The sequence below is a fragment of the Anabas testudineus genome, chromosome 3 (genome assembly GCF_900324465.2).
Source record: "Anabas testudineus chromosome 3, fAnaTes1.2, whole genome shotgun sequence".
In the NCBI taxonomy this organism is placed as follows: domain Eukaryota; kingdom Metazoa; phylum Chordata; class Actinopteri; order Anabantiformes; family Anabantidae; genus Anabas; species Anabas testudineus.
This window is the reverse complement of record NC_046612.1, coordinates 12,981,977-13,004,774: the sequence shown is the minus strand read 5'-3', so window position 1 is coordinate 13,004,774 and position 22,798 is coordinate 12,981,977. Positions and strand designations below refer to the sequence as shown.

The 22,798-nt window shown below is 39.2% G+C and overlaps 2 protein-coding genes across 2 annotated transcripts in view; one reads left to right on the top strand and one right to left on the bottom strand.

Moving 5' to 3' along the window:
- Window positions 1-1,016: 1,016 nt before the first annotated feature.
- The window catches only part of nhsb (Nance-Horan syndrome b (congenital cataracts and dental anomalies)), a 39,064-nt gene continuing 17,282 nt past the window's right edge, over window positions 1,017-22,798 (bottom strand). Inside the window, exons 2-13 of the mRNA XM_026377645.1 lie at window positions 8,898-9,050; window positions 8,668-8,804; window positions 8,206-8,253; window positions 7,896-7,940; window positions 7,758-7,802; window positions 7,345-7,407; window positions 6,947-7,139; window positions 6,521-6,652; window positions 5,886-6,038; window positions 2,328-5,516; window positions 1,986-2,109; window positions 1,017-1,650 (exon numbers count right to left, since the gene is read on the bottom strand). Coding sequence (XP_026233430.1) covers window positions 1,017-1,650; window positions 1,986-2,109; window positions 2,328-5,516; window positions 5,886-6,038; window positions 6,521-6,652; window positions 6,947-7,139; window positions 7,345-7,407; window positions 7,758-7,802; window positions 7,896-7,940; window positions 8,206-8,253; window positions 8,668-8,804; window positions 8,898-9,050 — 4,916 coding nt within the window. The remainder of the gene's footprint in view (window positions 1,651-1,985; window positions 2,110-2,327; window positions 5,517-5,885; window positions 6,039-6,520; window positions 6,653-6,946; window positions 7,140-7,344; window positions 7,408-7,757; window positions 7,803-7,895; window positions 7,941-8,205; window positions 8,254-8,667; window positions 8,805-8,897; window positions 9,051-22,798) is intronic.
- Window positions 7,082-22,798, top strand: part of ace2 (angiotensin I converting enzyme 2) — a 44,540-nt gene continuing 28,823 nt past the window's right edge. The window contains exon 1 of the mRNA XM_026377648.1: window positions 7,082-7,179. The gene's annotated coding sequence lies outside the window, so the exon portion shown is untranslated. The remainder of the gene's footprint in view (window positions 7,180-22,798) is intronic.

The window sequence follows — 22,798 nt, the reverse complement described above, 5'->3', positions numbered from 1 at the left end:
TTAGCCAGTATCTTAGACAAATGGGCCCCATCTAGACACAAGCCCTTTCTCCTTCTTTTTAGGCCATCAAATCCAGGACATATCAATCTAGATCACTGGCAATGTGGTACAAATGTCACTAAAACCATTCACAGTGAAAGATTAATTATTCCTATAGTACAAAGGAACCACAAAAATGTTGAAAGAAACGAGGATCCAGGGGATGTTTCCATATAGGGTCATGCAGCATGGAAAGATTTTATCACCATGTTCTGAGGCGCAGGTTTACAAAAATACATGCATCATGGTTTCTTTTTGGATATAATTTATGTGAAGAAATATATGATTGGCTCTGTGTGATATACTCTCTATGCCAGGCCTGCTGATGGAAATATAATAGATAGTTGGCGCTGTGTTGAGATGTTATTAGTAGATTCTACAATGAGACAACCCTTGCTTGTTGGCAGGAATATTAAGTATGTACTCTGGGAATTCTGGCCGCTGCTTTGGGCACCAAAAGTTCAAAGAATATTAAATTTTATAAGAATTTTAAATTTTAATAAGAAATCAGTTCCTCAGTGACACACACGCAACCATTCAAAATACAAGAAGTAGAAATATCAGTGGATGTAACATGTGCTTGTTCATGCACACGCACGTTGTCCGTACTCCACTTTCTTATCATAATTTACCAAATATTTGGAACTGTTTTTTATATATATATATATATATTTCAAAAAGACAGTTCAATCAAAATAGGTCTCAAGTCTTGCACTTTTAACTATGAGGGAATTATTATTTTGATAATACACTATCTATATCCTGAAGTTCTCATAAACATCTTTTTATTATCTCACAACACTCGACACCCTTCCTTAGAATAGTATATCCAAAACTAGGTGCATTGTAGAAGAAGAAATTACACTGCTGGTCCTGATGACACACCTATCCAAGATTAGAAAAGTGTAAGGTACCATTGAAAATGTAGGACACAGCTAAGAATAAAGGACAAATCTCATCAGGTGTTTTTTTTTTTCTTAGGAGGATCTGTCATCATGGGGGCTCCCGTCTGAATTTTCTGTCTCCCCTTCAGAAATGGCTTGCATGGGGGCCGTGTAGAGGCGACTGCGTGTACTGTAGCGACTGCTGTTGGCTACCGGGGGGATCCGAGAACGTCCCTGACGAGATGCAGCTGACGTAGGCAAGGTCTTGGGGGTGAAACTCTCTGAATTGGCCCTGGGAAAAAGACCTGGTATCTGGATTGGGTCCAGGCCAGAAATGGGGACCTCTTGGAGTGCAGACAGTGGCTCCTCGGCCTGTCTAAGTGGCCCTTCTGGAGGAGACTCCCCTGGGATTTTAGGGGTGATAGGGCTCTTCAGAATCTCTGTAGCTGACATCCGGTAGCTGGAATCAGATCTGCTACCTTTCTTTAGCAACAGGAGTTTGAACTCCTCGTTGGACGTGGTAGATTTCTTGGCGCTGCGGTAGATTGGCACAGGGGCTCGTTGTGATCCAGCAGCAGTGGCTAAGGTGGCTGGAATGTTGAGAGGAGGGGCTGGTGGAATAATGACGGTGGATACATTACCGGGGGTCACTGGTACTGTAGGACAAAGACGAGACTTCGCGTTTAAGTCTCCTGAATCTTTACGGCCCAGGACCTTTCTTTTGGATCTGAATGAGAACACACAGTAAGTCATAATTGTGATTCATGCAATGGATTAAACACAACAATTGGATAAACACAACAACAAGCACATAAATAAACAAACAAACAAACAAAAGGTTTGAGTTAGCTGGATCACCACTAAAACCTGACAAATAATCTGAAGAGTTAGAAGAGTCTGTGAGGATTTGGGAAATACCTTCAGAATTTGGGTGAAACAATGTTTTTTTGGGTCAGCCCTATTACCCGAACATATGTAATATATGAGAGGAACAAGTTGGGGCTACGTTGAGTAAATAGACAGAATCAAACCGATTGACTAAAAATTTAAAATTCACAGCACCTGTGTATCATTGCAAACAGATCCTCAGTTGTGCGGGTCTTGTTGGGTGACGTGATGGCAATGTCATCGTCTACTTTGGTGTCATCCATCATAGGGGATAGTGAATTATCACTGGGTGTTGAATCTGCAGCACACAAGATCCCTATCACATGTCATCTGGTTGTCTGGTCATTTAGTAAACAGTCAGTGAAATAACTATACAGTTGCTAAAACCTTACTATGTTACTAGTGTTTATAGTTAAAGATTACTTCATGATTAATAAACTATTGAAGCTTCATACTTACTATGTAAATAGAAGTGCACTGTGTAATTTTACCTGAATTTAATCGAAAAACTTTTACCTTTACTGAAGTAATCCTCTGTGTCAGGAGTGGTCGAGTCATCTTTGCTCTCCTGTGGTTGTTGCTGATGGGCACTTCTGGTAGCACCTGATGTCATTTCCTCCTCTTCTTCCTGCTCTTCTTGTCCTCTTTTCCTTGCATCGCTGATTAGGTAAGGATGCGATGTCTCCATTGTTGTACCAGGCACTTTGACTGGACTAGCCCAGGGCCCTGAGTCTGAGTGGGATATCCCAGCAAACTCATATGCTGGGGGAGGAGGGTGGTCCGATCGCATACTTCCTCTGGAACATGCAGTCCTCGGCAGATCTTTCTCGTGTTCTTCCTCTTCCTCATCATCTTCTTCATCTTCATCATCATCCTGGGAGAATGAGCGCTCTCCCAAGACTCTAAACTCAGGGTGTGCATGAGCTGAGTGTGTGAGCCCTCTAAATTCCGCATGTGAGTGGATATGTGTGTGTAAATCCACAGGTGAAGGGTGTGGAGCACGTGGCACAGGCCGATGCAAGGGTGAGCTGTCCTCTGAGAGGTCTGATGATGGGTCCATTCGTGTTCTGAAGGCTGTCATAGCCCAAAAGGTTCCAGGCCCATAGCGGTCTTGTCTAAGTAGCAGACTTTCATATGATGGCGGCCCATCAGGGTGGCGACCTGGTGGAGGTGGTTGTAAGTGTTCAGGGGAGGAAATGTGGTCATGAGCTGGGGGTCTAGGAGGTGGTCTGCGAGGAGGGAGAGGCCTAGTATTTATTGGTGGCGGAGCCAGGGTAGAAGCACTAGATGGACATTTGGGTCTTGTAGCAATCTCTGATCCACTTGCTTTTTCCTGGTCAGTAGAAGTAGCACTGTCTGTAGACTGGCTAACAGAATGGAGCTGCACTGAGCGAAGAGCAGATGGAGTTATCGTCAGTAGATTCGAGCTGGGAATTGTTGAAGCTAAGTTTGAACTTGGCGGCAGCGTAGTATTTGATGGCTCAGGGACCAACAACTTTGTTCCAATGGCACACACATTTGCAACTCTGTGCTTGCTATGGTGGAGTGTGTGCATATGGTGTGTTCGGTGGGATAGCGTGTGTTTGACATACCCACCATGAAGAATGTTAAGATCAAGTTGAGAAGGTGGTGGTGGGAAGTCTGGGTCTCTCTTATAGCCAGAAGAAATCAAAGGTCCTTCTCTGGGGAAGTGCTGCAAGGAAGAGAGAGAAGACTTCCTCTCTGGCACTTTGGGCTTTCTTTTGCCAGTTGAGGGAGACAGAGGTCCTGGAAAGAATGCTGCTGATGATGAGGGCAAGGTTGATGTTGGAGTCTCTGATTGACTGGAATAGCCACTTGATGGTGAGGCCAGGCCAGCCAGCTTTTCAGGTGATGCAAGTTTGAACTCTTCAGGTGGGAGAGGTGGACTGGTTGCCCTGGTGTCTAAAGCCTGGGCATGAGCCTGGGTTTTTGTTTCTGTGGAGGAGGAAGAGCTGTCTGGTGACTTCATACACTCCATTACAGTAGTGCCTGTGGCTGTACTTGAGTTGGACATAGTTGTGTACTCGCCATTGTTAGACTTCAGCTCAGTGTTGTGAAGCCACAGGTCTGCATAGTCGGATTGCACAGCACCTTCATCCTTAAATGAGTGTGTATCTGCAGAGGTGAAAGACACTGGCTCTACTATGTCCACAGTTTCACCTAGTCCAATTCCCCAAGTTCCCAAAGGCTCTGCCACTAAACAAGATGTCTGTAATGGTTCTGGAGCACCTCCAAGCTCTAGCTCCAGTTCCAGCTTCATATCTGTGGAAGACAAAGTAAGGTCTTGTTCACTAACCATCTTTGGTTGATCCTGATCTGCTTGTGTATCTGTCCCAACATCAACACTACTACTGGTCTCCTTCAGTGAAGAGGTCCGTTTGGGTGGTGGAGGTTTGACTTTTGGTTTTCTCAGCGAGCGGCAGGTCCTCCCCAGTGTCATAGTGCCTGCTTTAAAGTGACCTGAAGGCTGAGGGTAACCTCCATTAGATACTTGTGGTGCCACAGTGTTGGATTGACTACAGTCAGGTACTGGGTCTGCATAGCTATAAATGTATTCTCTGCAACTAGGGTTACGTGCCCCAAAATGCTCAGAAGAAGGGTAGAAACCATCTGAATCAGATGGATAATGGGAACCAGGCTCTTTTTCGTTGTTACTAGTTTTGCTGTCACTGAAACAGATTTGATCTTCTAAACATTGTTTGGAGCTGTACTCCTGCACTAACCCATGACTCTGGCTCAGATTTTGAGGCTGGTCAGGGTCTTGGTCTGGATCAGTCTGGTCTTGGTCTGGAGGGTATGCCCACTCCCCTTCACTGGCTGTACTGACCCCAGCATCGTCCAGCTGGTCTGTGGCCGAAGATGTGAATGAACTAGACCTGTGGCCTTGGCCCTGGGGTCTGAGGTCAGAATGGTATGAGGGATCTAGGGAGAATCCCTCATCAATGGCATTGGGCACAGTGTTAAGTGATAGCTCTGAGTCGCAGTGGGATGAGCCTGTCAGTGGTGGAGAAGAGGGTGGAGGGATAGTTTCAGATGTCTGAGAGGGGCAGGTGGAGCTGGAGCCACTCCAGTTTCCGCTCGACGATTGGTGGTCCTCCTTGTGGTCCACATGGCTGCCTAGGACTGCTGTAGACACAGAGTGAATAGGGCTGCTGAAAGTGTCTGAACTGGATGAGATCTCACAGCTGCCCATGTCAGCCTTGCGGGGCAAACGAGAACGGCCCCTCTCCATCCAGCTATGCTCTGGGCTACCGCCTCCTCCACCCCCTCTGTCTCTTTCCCCAGATCGTTGCAACCTTTTTAAGCTTCCAAGTTGCAGGTTTTCAGGAGCTGCCTGGTCATCTGTACTCTCTTCTTCATCCTTCATCATCATCATCTTCATTCTTGGACTAGGACCAGGTGGAATAAAGTCTTCTGCTTCATAAGGTGACAACTCCTCATCTTCTTCATCATCATCATCATCATAATTCTCATCATCATCCTCATCACTGTCCATCAGACGTCCACCCTCTCGTGGAAGGCTACGAGAGCGCAGTCGTCCACCGTGGGCAGCAACAATGGTGTATGTGGAGTCTGATTGGTCGCCTAGGGAAGAAATGTTCCCTGTTGAATGGGACAGCGAGGCAGGGATTCCCTGATGGCCACGTTGAGCTCTGATGCGCCTTCTGGAGGGAGCAGCTGTACCTGAAGAATGAAAGGAGGAGGAGGAGGAAACATAGAGAACAATTCATATAGATTTCAATTATATGGAATATACCAGATTACAACAAATTAATTTGACATTCAGCTTGAAGGATCTGTTTTGAGGATGAAAGTAGTTTGATAATATTGTCAGTCTGTGGTCCTTTACCAATTACTAATGGCTTCTTTTGATAAGGGATATATCTTTTATCTTTACAGAAATAACTGCAAAGTTAAACATTTTGTCATTTCACTTAAAGCAGGAATGGCCTAAGCAAACACCAGTCTATAGCAAAAATATGGGAGCCTGAAAGACTAAAGGCAATAATTGTAAATAACCAAATATACTATATTCCATGTTAATAAACATACATGCTATAAGGAAATCATCTGTCTGGCAGCCAGAGTCACGAGTATGATGAAGACGTCCACTAATTGAGAGATCTTCTTGACAGAGAGAGAGTTGGTGCGGGTTGGCATGGACAATCACTGTGCGCTCTCTTGCTACAGGTGATTCATCTGAATCTGAATATAAAGAGACAAAGCATGTTGAGTGTCTGAAATGTCATGTACAGTTTTTACTATATAATTTTATTTTTGTAGTTTTGGTCTTTAGTCCCACAGGTAATGAGAATATTTTACACACTGGCTTTATTGAGATTAGGCTCTCCCTGCCTCATGAGGATTGGCTCTAATCATTTTTTAGCTTAGCCATTTTAATAAAACCATATAATCTATGTAATAAGTATGGAAATTGCAAATTTCCATAGCATTTTGAAACAGCAGTCATATAGTATTTTAACCAGGAAGTAATATATGTAGTATGTATATAGTTTGGCTAGCGGTGTTAATAGACTGCCTAGTATTTTTATCTAGTATGCTATCAGTGCTCATTTAGCTCTTTTTTTTATATGAAAAATTGGCAAAATGGTAGACAATAGCAAAACCTCATAGCTTTAAAAATTAAGTTCCGTACAGGAAATGATGGCCTTTGTTCTATAACATACCCATGTCCTGATGTACTCGTTTGGGTATTCCCGTGATAGTCTTCCTCCTCCTCAGCTTCCTTCTTCTCTGCAGAACTGACTGAGAATGAACTAGAGAGCAACGAGCACTTGCTTCTCTGTCAAAGCCAACTCCTGCAGTAACAGGACAGATTCCATAAGCCACATGAAAAACTAGTTTGTTATAATAAATTACACTAAAGTTCATTGTCTAGTATAGTGGAAATTCTTGCTTATTTTTTAATTATCTTTTCATTATTAATAATATAATCTTGCTGCTCATTCCCATATGGCCTAGAGGGAAGGGTTTCTGCTTTTCAAGCAGGTAGTCTGGGTTGGATTCCTGTTTGCACAGCTGACACACAATAACATTGTTCCTAGTTTTGATTCTCGCTAAATCTAACTTTGCTCTTTTCTTCTTTAACTTACCTGTGACATTAATGGGGATGATGCAGGAGGAGATGGCATGAGAATCACCAGTTGTCTTCGGATCTGATGGGGGAAGGTTTTCCTTAGACCACGTTGTCTGTTTATCCTGGGTCGAGGAGGCACTGGGTGCTGAGACCTTGGCTCTGTGGCCTACCAAGACCTCACCACCTTCGCTTTCCCCTGTCGAGGTAGCCTGGAGGAAACAAACAGCGGGCAGCAACATTATACATGTGGTAGGTGCTGACACTTCTTAAAGTTTTTAAACATTACTGAGTTGGACAGACTAAAAAGATGATGTCAGGTAGTGCAGACTGAAGCTATTTCATAAATACAGAACAACAATAATATATGGTATGAGAGGATAAACAGAAGGTTAAAACAACAGGAATGCATAATACCTTTCTGTTCCATGGAATGAAGATGCAACCTTCAATAGTGTGAAGTGAGTAAAAGCACTCAAACTATTAACAAAAATACAGCAAATGAAAAACAAAGTAACAGATGACATTTCATGAGAAATCAACAAGATTAAATAATTCTAAATAAAAAGATTAAAGTCAACTCAAAATGTGGGGGATGAATGCGACAGACAATTAAAATTGTATTATTTCCAGTCTAGTATGATATATCTCCACTACAATAAACACACATTGTCAAATTTTTTGCTTTGTAACCTGAAATATCTTAACTCGTGTTAATACTCGATTGTTGAAACTTGCCTGTATTCTAATAACTGCACGAAGACAAAATAGTTACAGTATTTGGCAGCTATTTAGCTGCCGAATACTCCTCATTCAAGCATCTTTCTTACCTTTCTTTGGATGTTCTGAATATCTGCTTCTCTCCCTGGTCTTTCCTGCAGGAGCAAGGACAAGTAATCACCAATCAATTATTGTAGAGTGTGCAAACACAAATACAGTTCTAGTGTTTCACTAGTTAGTTTTCTTACTTTTCTCTGTATGGTCTGGATCTCTGTTTCTTTCACTGTCCTTTCCTTTAGAAGTTTTAGAAAGCAAGAAATAGTTAAGTGTTTGAAAATTAAACACAACATGTTCTGTGTATACCAGTATATAGTAAACAGGTAACAGTACAAAACAAAAACAATAAAAATACTAACACTGGAATTTAATGTAGTGCTATAGTGCAATATTACATGAAGACACACAACAGTAACTGTACAGACAGATGAATATAACACAGATCTAACAGCAGTGTCAATATGACATTAACAGACACACAGAAATATTTTTCTGTTTTACCTTCCTGGGTTGATAGTCTAACTCTCGCTCCCTCTCTGCTCTCTCTTGCTGCATGGCAACATCAGAATGATGTATTGTGTCACTTTATTGTTACACATATTTAATAGGAAGAAGTCAATAATTACAAAAAAAATAAAATAAAAAATATATATAAATTATAAAATATAAATGATAAATGATAAATAGTCAACTTAAGAATTTTCTAATTTATGCTTCTCTGGATGTGACTTTATGTCAGTATGTCTTCATCACTCCATACCATATATTACCAAACTTGTCCCAGTGGTCCCTATTTTTAAAATGTACTTGTACACATTGGTGTGAACTGCTTGATACAAACATTAGATGTAGTCAAGTTTGATTAGTTAATGGCATTTAAAATGAACAATTTCTTGATAATTACCCACTGATTGGTTGCTTGTGTAATCTAACATATTTTTACTACTTATACATTATTCTTACCGCTCGTGCTAGGCGACTCCTCTGTTGCCGGCGGATGGTGTGTGGTGATGGGAAGGTCGGCATAGGTGGCGCCACTGAGATAGAGATGGTCACCCTGTTTCTCTCCCGACTTGTAGAACGCTGGTGCTGTTGTTCGTCTATGAGACCCAAACACACACATCAAAACTCACAATCTGTACAGTTTTTATAAATAATAACGCAACTGTGCAGAGTGGATCGGCCTCTCTCACCTCTGTGCAGAGCTCTGAGACTGAACTGAGCATTTCTGTGCAGCTCCTCCAGACATGGTGGTCGGGTGCAAGGATGAAACACATTATGTTGCTGGTGCCATGGAGCCTGATAGTGAACTGACAACTTACTCTCTATATCCAGGTTTGACACCGCTAAGACAAGAGAGAAGAGAGATAAAAGCTCTTAAAGGGAATCTCTGTGATGACTCTTTATGATGACAACTGATCTGGACATATTTATTTTTCATATATATGTCTGTACATTTATCTAAGGCTACAGTGTGTGGACTTCTTTTGAGTGTGTAAAGCTGATTTTGTCTTGCCCTTGCACAAAACTTAACAAAACTTGTGTGATTTCAACCAATGAAAGGAACATAAGAACATACAGTATCTTTAGTCATACCCTCTCCCATAATCATATGACCAACTAGCAGACCTGGGAACAAAAATGAATGATGGGCCAGAGCCAATCCCTTATTCTTCCTATTTGGCATTTTTTTATGTTTTTTAGAGACATTACACATAAACACATAAAAATACACAAAAAAATAGAAGTCCATACACAAAAATATATTTAGAAATATTGTTGCAAAGAACATTACAATCCTATGTCTTTCTGTATCTGTAAGACAATGCCATGACAAATCAGCAGGTGGCAGCTAAACACACCTCTCCACTACAACTCTGCATGTCCCAGCAGACCACTGAAAATTTCACACAGTCCTCTTTGTTTATTGCCATTAATGTCTCAATTTATTATTATCATAAAATACAAAAAAACTTGTTAATGATGTACAACTGAGAATCTCTAACTTTCCTTTCCCAAAGTTAAAAGGATTGATTCAGACAAGTAGAGCAGGTGAGACAAGGACTGTGATGATCCATCTCTCTTATCTGCTCTCAGAACCCCTTTAGCTTTTATTATGAATTCTGTTTCTCCTCTTTTAACTCGGAATTCAAAATGCAATTGTGTCCTTGAGAGCCACACTGTACATCAGTAGCCAGGCAACCTTTCATCGCCTGCATTTAATCAGTGAGCTCACATCTGCAGCATTTGGCTGATTTAAACTACAAGGGAGGAACAGCTTATTCACACTAAATAAACAATTACACAGCTTTCTGATCTAAAGACACACGCAGATAAAGTTATTTACCTGTTTTGCGTTTCACACCTTGTGGCTTTAACATTTGGGATGATAATGATTGTGAAATACAACGAGAGGAGTTTACTACTTTACTTTTAACACAAAGTTTAAATAACATTGTTTCGCACTTTGGGCATTAGTCTTTCTTTCTGCAAAAGCTTAAATGCTGGGCTGGTTAAAGTAAATCTAGGAGATTTTTGTGTTAGTTTTGTTCATTAAACTGACAGACTCTGCAAAATCTGCATTAAAGTCTTTATTATTCGTGGACGTGAGTGGTAACTAACAACAACTGAGTGAAACAAAGAGAACCGAAGCGGAAGAGTAGAATACTGGAACCTCGCTATAATAAAGGTGTTTCTTAGAAAACCGGAGAAGGTGTTGACCTAGTTGCTGTGACACAGTTAAATTAGTGGATTTGTTCCTGTGGCTTTACTCCCTGCCAGCCCACTTGTTTCCCTGATCTTACGTTTTTGTCTCTTCCATCTCTTCCTATTTTGTACTCAGTTTTCGTTGCTTGCTTGATCTCTTACTGCTACTATGAAGGTCTGTGTTTATCATAATCATAAAATTGTATTGCATAACAGCATCTACACTGCTGTTTTATTTTATATGCCATCAAAAAAAATCACTCAAAAGATTGAATATGATTTTATTACTTTAACATCTCCCTATGACATGTTTAAGATGTGTAAAAATAATCTGCTTTGAATACTAATTTGTAGTTGATGTTTTTCCTCAAAAAAGTAAAATGAACTGGCTAAAAATGTATTTAAATATTTTTTAAATGATTATAGTTTTCAAAATGAAGTTGAATGAGAAAGCCTGCACAAAGATTTACTTTTTTAGTTAAGCTACATCATGTTGAATCAAAGCCCATCGTTTCTGCTTGCGACTTCATAAGTGGCCGAACAAAAACAACAACAACAACATTAAATGGTACATTATCTGCATTTACAATACATCAATATATAATTAAAAGGTTTCATTGTTTTGTTGTTGTTGTTTGATTTTTCTTTTACCACAATATGGTGCCATATTAAAAAAGTAAATATCTTGACTCAAAAATTGGCATACTTAACAAAAACAACCACTCAGTGTCTTTGTGCACAGGTTTTCAAATCCAGTCATACTGATAGGTGTTTTAAAAGGGTAATTTAGAATGAGCTCAGAGAAACCTTTCCCTTTCAAAATCAGTTCTGTACAGTGCAGCGCAAACATCCAAGTGACATAGCAAAAAGCATCATCTATAAAGTAAAAAAATAAATATCTGCAAAAAGCACAAGACACCAGCAAAGTTCAAATATACTAATAAAACATACTGTTTTTTGTCATTTGTCAATCTCTCTGGTGCATGTAGAGACACACCAAGTATGTTAGAAGTGTACTCCCTCTTTCTTTTTTTTCTGGTTTTATAGAAACCAGTCCTTGAATTGTCCATTTAGATTTCGCGCTCGAAATGACGAGTCTCAGGGATCCAGTCCCTGCTAGAGCTTGGTCCAAACACCACCCACGACAACCTTGGCTGAAAACTCACAGTTTGTCATTGTTTTCCTCCCTACAGCAAACTCACTCTACAAATAGCAAAACAGTAGCAAAAGAGCAAAAAGCACAGACTGAGCTCACTTGTAATAGATAACAAAAGTCATCTATACAGACAGAAGCCTCTCTTCTTCCTCCCATCCTCTCAGGATCTGAACAAACTGTGGGTTTATTTGTTTTTTTCAGGAGTGGTCCTCACACCAACAAGCAAAGCAGTATGTGTCTGTGTGTGCGTGTGAAGTCCTGACCGTTAGTGGCTGCTGGATTCACCTTAAGACTGAAACTCAAAGAGAAAGAAGCTCCACTTCTAAACCATCCAAGTCATTTTTGGGGGAGTCTGTTTGCACACATTTTTAAACTTACTGCTCACCATCATCTGCACAGTCTTTCAGCATGACAATGTACAGGCACATTGTGACAAAATCAACAGCATATAACTAAATCAAAAGCTTCTTTACCTGATTCTCTTATCTGCCTTGTTTTACTCCTGCCCATTCTTGTCCTGGGCCTCTTTGTACTTTGTACTATAATGAAGATAGAGCTAGTTGCAGTACCTTAATATCCAGAACCTGCCAACACACTAAGGCACACTCTGTCTGTATCGCTCTCTTTCTGTCTTTTATCCATCATCCCTCTCCTTCCCACTGTATGTGTCCATTTCTGTTTCCCTCCTGAAACCTGTAGGTGCATTGTCAGCAACTGGCAGTGTCATCATCAGAACTTCCATGCCAACAGCACAGAGACTGGAGTGGGTGGGGGTGATACAGTGAAGATGATGATATCTAATAAACAAATGCACAGCAGAAAGAGAGTAGGGCAGCACTTCACAGGGCTTGAGCACTTAGTAGTACAAAGATTAGACGACAGCAATGTAAATGTTTATAGCTATGTTGTGTATGAACTCTCGTTCAGTTTGGGTTTTGTTTGAAAAAATTAAATATCTAATAAAATTATAATTTTTAGATTTACATCAACAATATATGGTTACACTGGGAATATTAGTATGAAAATACTCTTTTTAGCATAACAAAAAGTTTAAGAAAAAAACAACAGCAACATAAATGCTAACTGATATTATTAAGAGGTGATATGGTAAGATTGACTGTCATCAGTGAGTCACTAGGTGTTACAAATATTTTTATTCATCTTCAACTACAATTGCTGTGTCTTTCTGGTACATCTATATTATTTTGTATCCCTCTCTATCTCTCTGGTCCAGATGTGAATGAATGTAAGTCATTAGTAGAAAATGTATTAGGGTGTATCTGGGTCAGCCAGCACACTCCCTATGGCAGTAGCTGCAGAATCTTGTCATAGTAGACAGCTGTTATATAAGAAACATTGGCCCAATTATGCAGAGGAAAAAATATGCACTGTTGTACCTACTATGCCACCACCATACGGCACCTTTTTTAATCATCAGCATTAATAAAATCTATATATCTAAATATATATCTAAATATATATTAATATTTTTATCAGCAGTATGTTTCACATTGTTTCAAATGTTGCCCCTTATTTAAATTTAACAGCTACTCACTAATTTAACATCTGAGAGGTTGTAGCAAATAAATAATTGTTGTTTCTGGTTTAAAAGAATGCTAATTGTCGGACTGATTATCAAAGTTGGGAGTAGATGAATCCTCTGTAGCATGAAGTAGAAAGTAGAAAGGTAGGCATTTCACAGCTCTGTTTCATGGTTATTACACAGAAACAAACGTGTGTTTTTTACTTAGCTACTGGTGGGTTTGACCTACGATTACCTAGATATACTCATTGCTCATACTAATCTATTACTTTGACAAGTACATGATATTACCTTAAAATATTTTATTATTGAAATAATGACTTAATTTAATAATACTTGAGCCTTATAACCTTGTTATATTCAAACAGTTACACTCTCTCTTAATTAACTATTATCTTGATATTTACCTCATTAATACTTAGCTGTGAAGTGCTACCATATAATTCATAACAGGAGCTAAACAAGCTTTAAGGAATACAGTAAGAGTACCTTTGGATTGTACAGAGACGCAACCTAGACCAAGACAAGCCAAAGCCATGGCCAGCAGCCGTCTACTCTCTCTTCTTTTTGTCCACTTTTTTGTCTTCTGTCGCTCCTCCCTTTCTTCTGCAGGATGCTTGTCATCTGTCTTTCAATAGTGGCACCTTGTTTACTTCTGCAGTTTTTTAAACATTCCTGTGCAGGTCCAGCATCCAGACTAACAACATCTGCACGTGTAGACCCACCCCCTTCACCTCCTCACCCAACCACCTGTCTCTGCTCTCTCCTCTCTTTAGCTGATCCAACACTGACACTGAAAAGAAATACTGTAGTTCTTCTTCAGCCATAGGATGTGGACATTCCACTTTGACCTCTTAGAAAACTATACATCTCATCCATGCATGATAAACCTATGGTACACCAATAACTGCTCTGTCCTGTGTCTGCTGTCTCTGTGATTCACCCCTGTCCATCAGTGTCAGATGGTAGGATCCTGCCTGGGCATTCCCATCCCTGACCATAATCTCTTTATGATGCAGTAATATGTGGAGGGAGGGGGTTACAGCTACAAAGTATTAATGTATTAATCCACCACATACTGGGAATATGAATCATGTGCTCAGTCCTTCTATTGCTGCAACTGAAGTGTGATGATCTACTGTAAGAGTGCAGGAGTGTATTGATGTAAAAGCATTTGTTCAGCCAAATAGTTTGATGAATGTCTCATCAATGAGGCAGAAATCAGATAATGTGAAAATCTGAAAGCAAATGAATCTTAAAATCCTTCTGTATCCTCTTAAAAGAAACATTGTCTTTGTCTACACTGATTATGAGGTGTCAACATCACACGCAGTTGCAAAGTAAACAGAGTGATGCACACAGACATAGACAGTGAGTGTATGAGAGTATGAGCACGTAATCTGCTGTAATCTGGAGGTCTGGCAGTTCTCTGACTTTAGAGTACAGTGGGTGGAACTGTTTGAATAGCTTTCACCTCCAACCCCCAGCCCACCCCACCACTGTGTCCAGGACGGACACAGAATGTGTGAATGTGAACCTACCAAGTTTCTGCACGTCTCACCACTGTGATCAACAACAGCAAAAACAGAGGGGAATGTGGTCATGAATATTAAATGTACTGATGTTTCTTGCGGCTTGCCTCAGTTATTTACAACAGATTTCCTAAACAGGCCTGGTGGGAGGCCTTTAATAGATTGTTGTCCCTGGGGTTGTTTGTCAGTTGTGGTATTGAGTGATCTATGAAACATCACAGACCTTTGAACTGCACATGAACTGCATTGCAACCTGAGCTTCTTTGATAGGGCCCTAATGGCTTGTCCTGCCTGAGGAACTTAGACTGAATGACTCTATCTATATAATCTTTTAGTCACTTAAAATATACTTTCACAGACTTCCTTCTATGTAGGGATCATGCTGCTCAGTTGTCGTATTTTATTTCAGTGCGATCAATCTCTTTTGATTTGGTGCTGATGAGCCTTAACAGAGGTGATGTTTTTGGTATCTTTTTTGTTCGGTTTTGCATTTTTAGCAAATTAATAAATTAAACTATCCTACTCCACTATCTGCCCTTCTGATCTGCATAAAACTCATATTCATTGTGCTCCTTTGTGACTCCATATTTCAGTTTGGGGCCTGTCTGTATTTTCTAGCTGAGGTAAATCACAGTGTCTGAAAATAAAGCCAAAAGTCTTATTTATAGCATCCATTACGTCACAGTGTGCCCAACAAGCCAGAAAAAAATCAACAACGTAACAGCAGGTTAAATGTTCAAGGGATTATTTTCTGACATTGCACACACTGTTTAGCAAGTAGTAAAAGTGCTCATGTACTGCCCCTTAGTGGCACATGTAGTACAAAGACTTTATTCAAAGACAGTGCACATACTATATGTGCAGACTAAAAGTCACATAAATATAACGTACAATCTCACTACTCTGTACACAGTCACACTTGCTTGGGGTTTAAATGTTTTGAGAAGTAGTAGGCTGATTTTAACTCTGAACACACCCTGTCTCCATAACATTTTTGATAATGTGAAGATTGATGCCCCCCTCATCTTGTCTGTGAAAGATAAAGCGTTTATACAGAGTCTAGCAGTTTTCTATGCTTCTGGTCCTAACTAAGCTAACTGGCTGCTGCCTGTAGCTTTGTGTTAATTGTGCTGTATTTGTTTTGTCGTCTAGGAAAATGTGGCACAACTTTCAAGTAATTTACCAATATAAACAACTTGCTGACAAGCATGTTAATATACATTATAGACATTCACTTCTTGACTCTCATTTCAACAAGTAAATATAAACCTGCTCAAAAGACAAAAAAGCCAGACAAGCCAGAGACAGACAAGAGACCGACAACCTTATGTTGGCTTAGTGTGATACTAGAAAACGTATCTTAGTATCTTACGTATCTTACGTATCTTAAATATCTTACATAGGCATTGGCATCTCTGTATCTAATTAGAGCGTTCACATAAAAGTAAGAACTCTCCCTTCTTTTGTTTTCTTTTCTACTCCCCTCCCTGTAGAGGTAGTGCCCTATCTTTATTTCTGTATCACAGAATCTGTCTTCAATCCCGTTTATGTTTATGTTATGACTGGATGTATGTTGTAGATGTCGACTAGTGTTCAGTTAGAGAATTATAACTTTTTTATTTTTTCTAGTTTTATTTTGTTACATGTGCTATTATCCTTATTATTATTAATATTGTTGTTTTTATTATTTTCTCCATTATAATGTTTTCCTCTTTTTTCTATTTATTTTCTAGTTATTGTGTAAATACTGTATGTACAGAATAAGCACATTTTCCAAAAAAACAAACAAAAAATCTAAAAGTACCTAAATTAATATACAAAAAGCCTTCACTTTTATTCAGTGTTGCACATTTAGCTATTAAGAAATTAATGGTTTAACATATATATATTTTGCACATCAATATAAGGCCCCAAAAAGGCAAAAATATCATCAGAACAATTCAAAATCCCACTATACGTTATTGTGTCAGTAGATACACAGATCCTGAGAAAAACATCAGCAGGAGATCAATGTTTTATTATCTGATGTTGTTGTAGAGCCTCCACTACTCGCTTAAGCATTTGGAGGCTTCTGTATTTTCCCCAATCTTCATCAATATTGCAGCATTGTTCCTAAAGAGGCAGTAATCAGAATATGGAGACATGCAAATTAGATGAAAATGTTTTTTTTTTATAGACACAGTACTGTGCAAAAGTCTTAGGCACCATTTGATTTGTTCTTTTCTGAATGATGACCAGTATTTTTTTCTCTTTTTACATTTTTTTACATTAGAAACACAAAAAGTGGTTTCTTGGCTTTTGCCTTTCCACAAAAAACATTTCTGGTAAAGCTTCTTTAGGCTGCGGAAGGACCAACTTGGCATCCACATGAAGCTGCCAGATGCTGAACCAGGTCCTTGCTGGACTTGCTGGATATTTTTGTGTTTTTAATCACTGTGAACATATTTCCTATGTACACTAGCTGTATTCTAGTCAAGTGACTACAATATAAATAGGTATATAGTTATAATAGCACTGCCAAACCAAAGAAAAATATAAGGGTGCCTAAGACTTTTGCACAATACTGTATATTAAATTATAGATATGTTTAATGGAATTTTGACTTTGTCAGAATTCAAATTAATATTTTTAATTGGGCACATTTAAAAGATATATTAATTTTCTTTTTTGATGGCTCAAACAAACGTAGATAAAAGATATTAATGTTCGAAATTCAATTGTAGATAATTAAATGCTAAAACATCATATTTTGGATATCTATAATTATGCAATTTTTAGTATATAAGTTAATATGTTCTGACTAGTCAAAATACCATTAAATTTATATAGACTTTTGACTGGTTTTAATGTAATCAAAGATATCTGGAATTCACTTTACAGATAGGCAAAACTAAATAGTAGATATCTATATATCATCTGCTAAATGACTAAATGTAAATGTTCCCTATTGAACCGAAATTGAGTCAAAATTGAATTACAGACATCTTCAATTACAGTTTTGACTAGTCATAGATTCATTGTAATGAATTCAGTAATGTAAACCCTGTCTACCTTGTATATGTTAAATCTGCTTGCCATAGACCAAGCCTGAGGCATGACTATTTGACGTCAACCTCAGTCTACATAGACAATGTGAAGGATTCTGAATGAACCATTCAGGGAGAGGATTAGACTAACCAGGAACATGTAAAACAAGAAGGAGGTAGTGCACTTCTAACTTTTTCTGTGTGTGTGTGTGCACGCACTCTATAGTCATATAAATGTGCAGAAATGTCCAAAAAGTGGATTTTTCATAATAGGACCCCATTAATGGAAAACAGGTTGCAGGGAGGTGGTTTGGGTAGACAGAGGGAGTACTGGGCACAGTAATGTGCAGAGTTGATGAACCAAGAACCTGAGTTCAAGTCCAGAGTCCCATGTGAGGTTGGCTTTAGGCAACAATACACTTTGGTTATAGATCAACCCTAACCTTTGTTAAAATTTCAGTGCAGTCATTAGGTGTGAACTGTCTCAGACCAGCCCAGTCTTTATATCTTTACCCAGTTCCATCAGTATGTAAACCCATAATCATTTTCTTTTATACCATTGGAGTCACACAAATGGATGTTGAAGTACAAGATCAGATATTTTTGTGGAAAACAAAACTGGAAGTTGTAGATCAGATATTTAATAATTTCTTTATACATTAAGTATCAATGTACTAGTTAGTTACAATAATTCTAAATTATAGTCATTATGTATTCAGAAAATGCTATCCAGTTCCAATTACATGCCCCACAAAATTGTATTTGTCTTTATCTGTATAGAAACACATTTTTTAGGAGACTGGGTTATAAGAAGCCAGACATTTTTCTCAGGAGTAAAGGGAGACTAAATCTAAGCTAAAGGAGAGTGAATGGTGGATTTACAGTCCTTAGGCCAGAGACACCTCTTCAAGTGAATGCTAATACTGAGCTGTGTCAGCTGGATGAGTAACCAAGCAAATATTTGCTTAACTTTACATTGTAATGTGGCAAAACAAATCTATGAATGCAGCTTTAATAAAACTTTACATAGTAGCTAAGTTTACTTTACACACAGCAGGTGGCTTGTTTTTGTTTCCCTCTAAAAATAACATCTGTTATCACCCCTGTACTAGCGGCAGGAGGGTGGGAATAAATGCCACTATCATGCCAATAATGATGGGAGCAGAGAGTGTATGTCCATGTGTGCTTGGCAAATAAACTTATTCTGCCACTATGTGTGTGTGTGCATGTATGTGTGTTTGTTTGTGAATGTTGGTGGAATGGCACAAGACAAGCCATCGCCCATGTTATTTTTAACTACGTGTCTCCATGGAAACCGGCACATATGCAGGGGGGGGGGGGGGGGTGATCTCCTGCTGTGCGCGTGTTGAGGAAGACTCCTACCCATGGTCGTTGTGTGAATGGGTGGGTTTGTGTTTGTATAGGTACATGCACATCTCTGCGTGAGTGTGTGTGTGTGTGAGAGTGTGTGTGTGAGAGAGAGAGTCTATTAGTGTTTTTGGGTGGATCTTAATACAGCCTTTGAAATTAAAAGCATATATTATTATATTAGTATAATAAATAGGCTGAGCTTAGTGTGTGTCTATGTTGCAGTTGAGTGCATGACAGCGAGACATGGAGAGAGGGAAAAGGGGCTTCTGTGACGACTAAGGAAACACCAACCTTTCCTACACCAACTGTATCAACTGTAACAGCAGGGGGTCTCCTGCTACTACCTCAACGAAATACCTACAGCTATTCCAGGTTGAGTCAATTGTCACCTGTCTTATCTGTTATATGCAGGTGACCTGTGATATAGCTATTACAGAATTACTACTATGTTTTTTTTCTGATTTCCTTAAAATGTCACAGCTATGCACCAAAACTACCACTGAAGAACTTACAGCAGTAGAGACAAAATGACATATTCAGTGAACAGTAGATAATGTTCACTCCAGGAATAAAAAAAATCAACTGCATGCAGTTATTTTGGTCTTTTGAGTCTGCCATCATCAGTACTGACTCTTCATTATTTCCAATCAATAGATCAATGAGTGTATAGTGACTAAGATGTTCCTCTAGTGTTGGCTTGTGGGGGTGGTTTTATGTTGGGTGAAGATATTCTTCTATAGCTTTAGAAGCCATCCAACAGTTATCAGCTGAGCGAACGTAGTCGTTTCTATGGAAACAACTTAAAGATTAAAGCTGCGAAGAGCAAGAGCTGTGCCAGAGTGAATCCCATAATGCCTTGTGCCTGGGGATCTCAGGGAAAGAGAGAAAGAGAAAAGGGGTGTGTGTGTGTATCCGTGTGTTTGCCAATTCTAGAGGTGCTGTGCTCTTAATCTACACCGTTTTGTGGCGGGTCATCACACCAAAGACACCAAACATGGGGTTCCAAGGTTTTTGGTTGCTGTGCATTGACCTGCATTAATTCCCGGGAAACCTAACTTTAACCATAACCAGAACTTGCCTACCTCTATAAACTAAAAGTAAAAGTATTTGGAGTCAGATTTACAGGTATTTTGTCAAAAACTAAGGTACTGAACAAAAATAGTTTCTTATTTTTTCCTTATGTCTTCCTCAGGATAAAGACATAAGGGACAGCACTCACTCGCCACTTCCGGTACACCTCTACTGTAATCCACTGTACTGTAATACTTTTTCTGACTAATTCTACCTTTTCATCGTTATAATTTCTCACTTTTTAAGAAATTTTAATTCTACATGTTTACTACTGAGATCATATTAGGTGTTGAAGTTGTTCGGGAGTGCATTTTTTTAAGTGTTTCTAATGTTTTGGCCCCTCATTTGCCTTCTCATTTATAAAATTTGCCTGGCCAGAACGTTAGTTTTTTTCTTAATCTCACATTCTGTTTCTATTCTGTTTTATCCAATTTGGTTGCATATTTACCTCCTGAATTTAATGTATGTGCCTCCCTGCCATGTTCTCCTCTCTTTCCCTCTGTCTCTCTTTCTCCCTCTCCCCTCCCCCTACCCCTGGGTGATGCCAGTGCTGTTGTCAGGCTGGAGCTGAAAGCAGCCAATCGTGTGGCTCTGTGCTGAGGAGCTTTGGGGTGATGTTAGGCAGTTTCATGCTCATACGATGAGCTTTGCCAAATGTAGGTCATGCTTCTCTTCTCTCTCTCTGTTTTTCTGTCTCTCTTTCTCTCCTTCTTTCCCTCTCTCTCTCTTTTATATGTGCTCACACACACACACACACACTCGCTCACATTTTCATTGCATAGGTACACACACAGCCACAAACACAATATTGGTCTCATACATACATACAGTACAATTCATCCCACTGCACACACACTTGGTCTCACACGTGTGGGGTTACGCTAGGTGGTAACACTTTTGGCTGTTTGGTAACAACTGGTGGATCTGTTTCCCACAGGATGGATGGCTCATAAGAGGCTGGGATTCTTCTTCTACAGCCAATATTTCCACTGATGATGAAAAATTGATTACAGAGTGCATAGTATATCACACTATAAAACAAAGAAGCTACTCTAGTCTTCTCCTGAACTCTTGTTGAACTCCTGTCTGTGCTGCAGTATAGCACAAGCTGATGTGAACAAGCAGCATATAATATATAGACAGTAAATCAGAGACTGAGCAGTCTAACAGGTTTTAACATCCTAAAATGCAGTTTGGATGTTTGGTCCACTGATATTCTCATGTTGTGTCTACATTGGAAAGCGTCTTAGCTTCATTTTTGAGAAATCTTTTTTAATCAATCCCATTTTCTACACAGCCTCTGCTTGTCTCTCTTGTGTTATACATGTATTGTAGGCTTCAAGTCTATTTTTCTGTGTTTTGGGTATAGAAGACTATATAGACTTCCAAAATGCAGGTGACCTACACCTTGTATTGGATCCGAAACCCTTGGAACTCCAATATCGCTGCTGTTGCTCTGCCGATTGATGTTGTGTCACAGGATAAATCCGACAGGTTATAAGATTATTAATAGTGTTGGAATTAAGGAAAACTAAGTTCTGCTACATACATCTGTTTTCACTTTTTGAACTTTTATTAATTTTTAGCTTGTGAAATATTGCCAAATTTGACCTTTTTGTCTTCAAACATTTATGAAAATAAATTTGCATTATACAAATACACAGCTTCTCCAGACACACATATACAAACAAAGCACCTCCTCAGACTGAGAATCACTTCTACTTCCCTGGGTTGCGACTGCTAGGTTGACCTATTTTTGTCCAGCCCTCTCTCTCTTCCCTCCTCTCTCTTTCTGTCTCGCTCACTCCGGCCCCATAATTCACCCTGCTTAATAATTCACAACGGCTTTATAAGCCTCTTGTCTGCTAAACAACAGGTTCATGAAAACACTTTATACAGATGCATTTTGCAATTTTGCAAAGCCGCATAAATATATATATTTATGTGGCTTTGCAAATTTGCAAAATGCATCTGTATATATATATATATATATATATATATATATATATATGCAGTATAAAAAAGGGGGGGTATAAAGACAGATGTGTAAGTTGGCATTCAATTTACATTCAGCATTTTGGAGGATGACAGAATGAGGTAAGAACACAGAACAAAACAGAGGTAATAGGGGTGGTGGTTGTGGGGTGTTATTGTAAAACTGCTGATTATTTGCAAGTCTGTGCACAGACTCGCTGTGCCTGATGTGATTGGATGGTCGGATTGGGCAGGAACCAATAGGGGGACCAAGAATATAACAGCAGGCACAGAGAGTTCTCTCACTGATGCTGGGCACACCCTGTCGTCGTGTGTGTGTGTGTGTGTGTGTGTGTGTGTGTGTGTGTATATGCTGGTGCCTCCTAAATGAATGTGTATGCTAAATTTGTGATTATTTATATATTTTTGTATTGCACATGTTTGAGAGACAACATATTTCTTTCAACTAAAAACTCTAGCCTTCTCTATTTTACATCTATCCTTCCCCTTTTTTAGGTGTCCTCCCAGGAGCCAATGTAGAACAAAGACAAACATATAATATATTCTGTACCCTTATTGTCATTGCATTATAAATAACTTTGGCACATCTGCAGTTTTTGCATTCATCTATGTGAATCTTTTATTTTAACACTTATTTCTTAATTTGATGTGTTTTGCGATCTGAGTAAGAGTTTTAGTGGGATCTAACATTTTG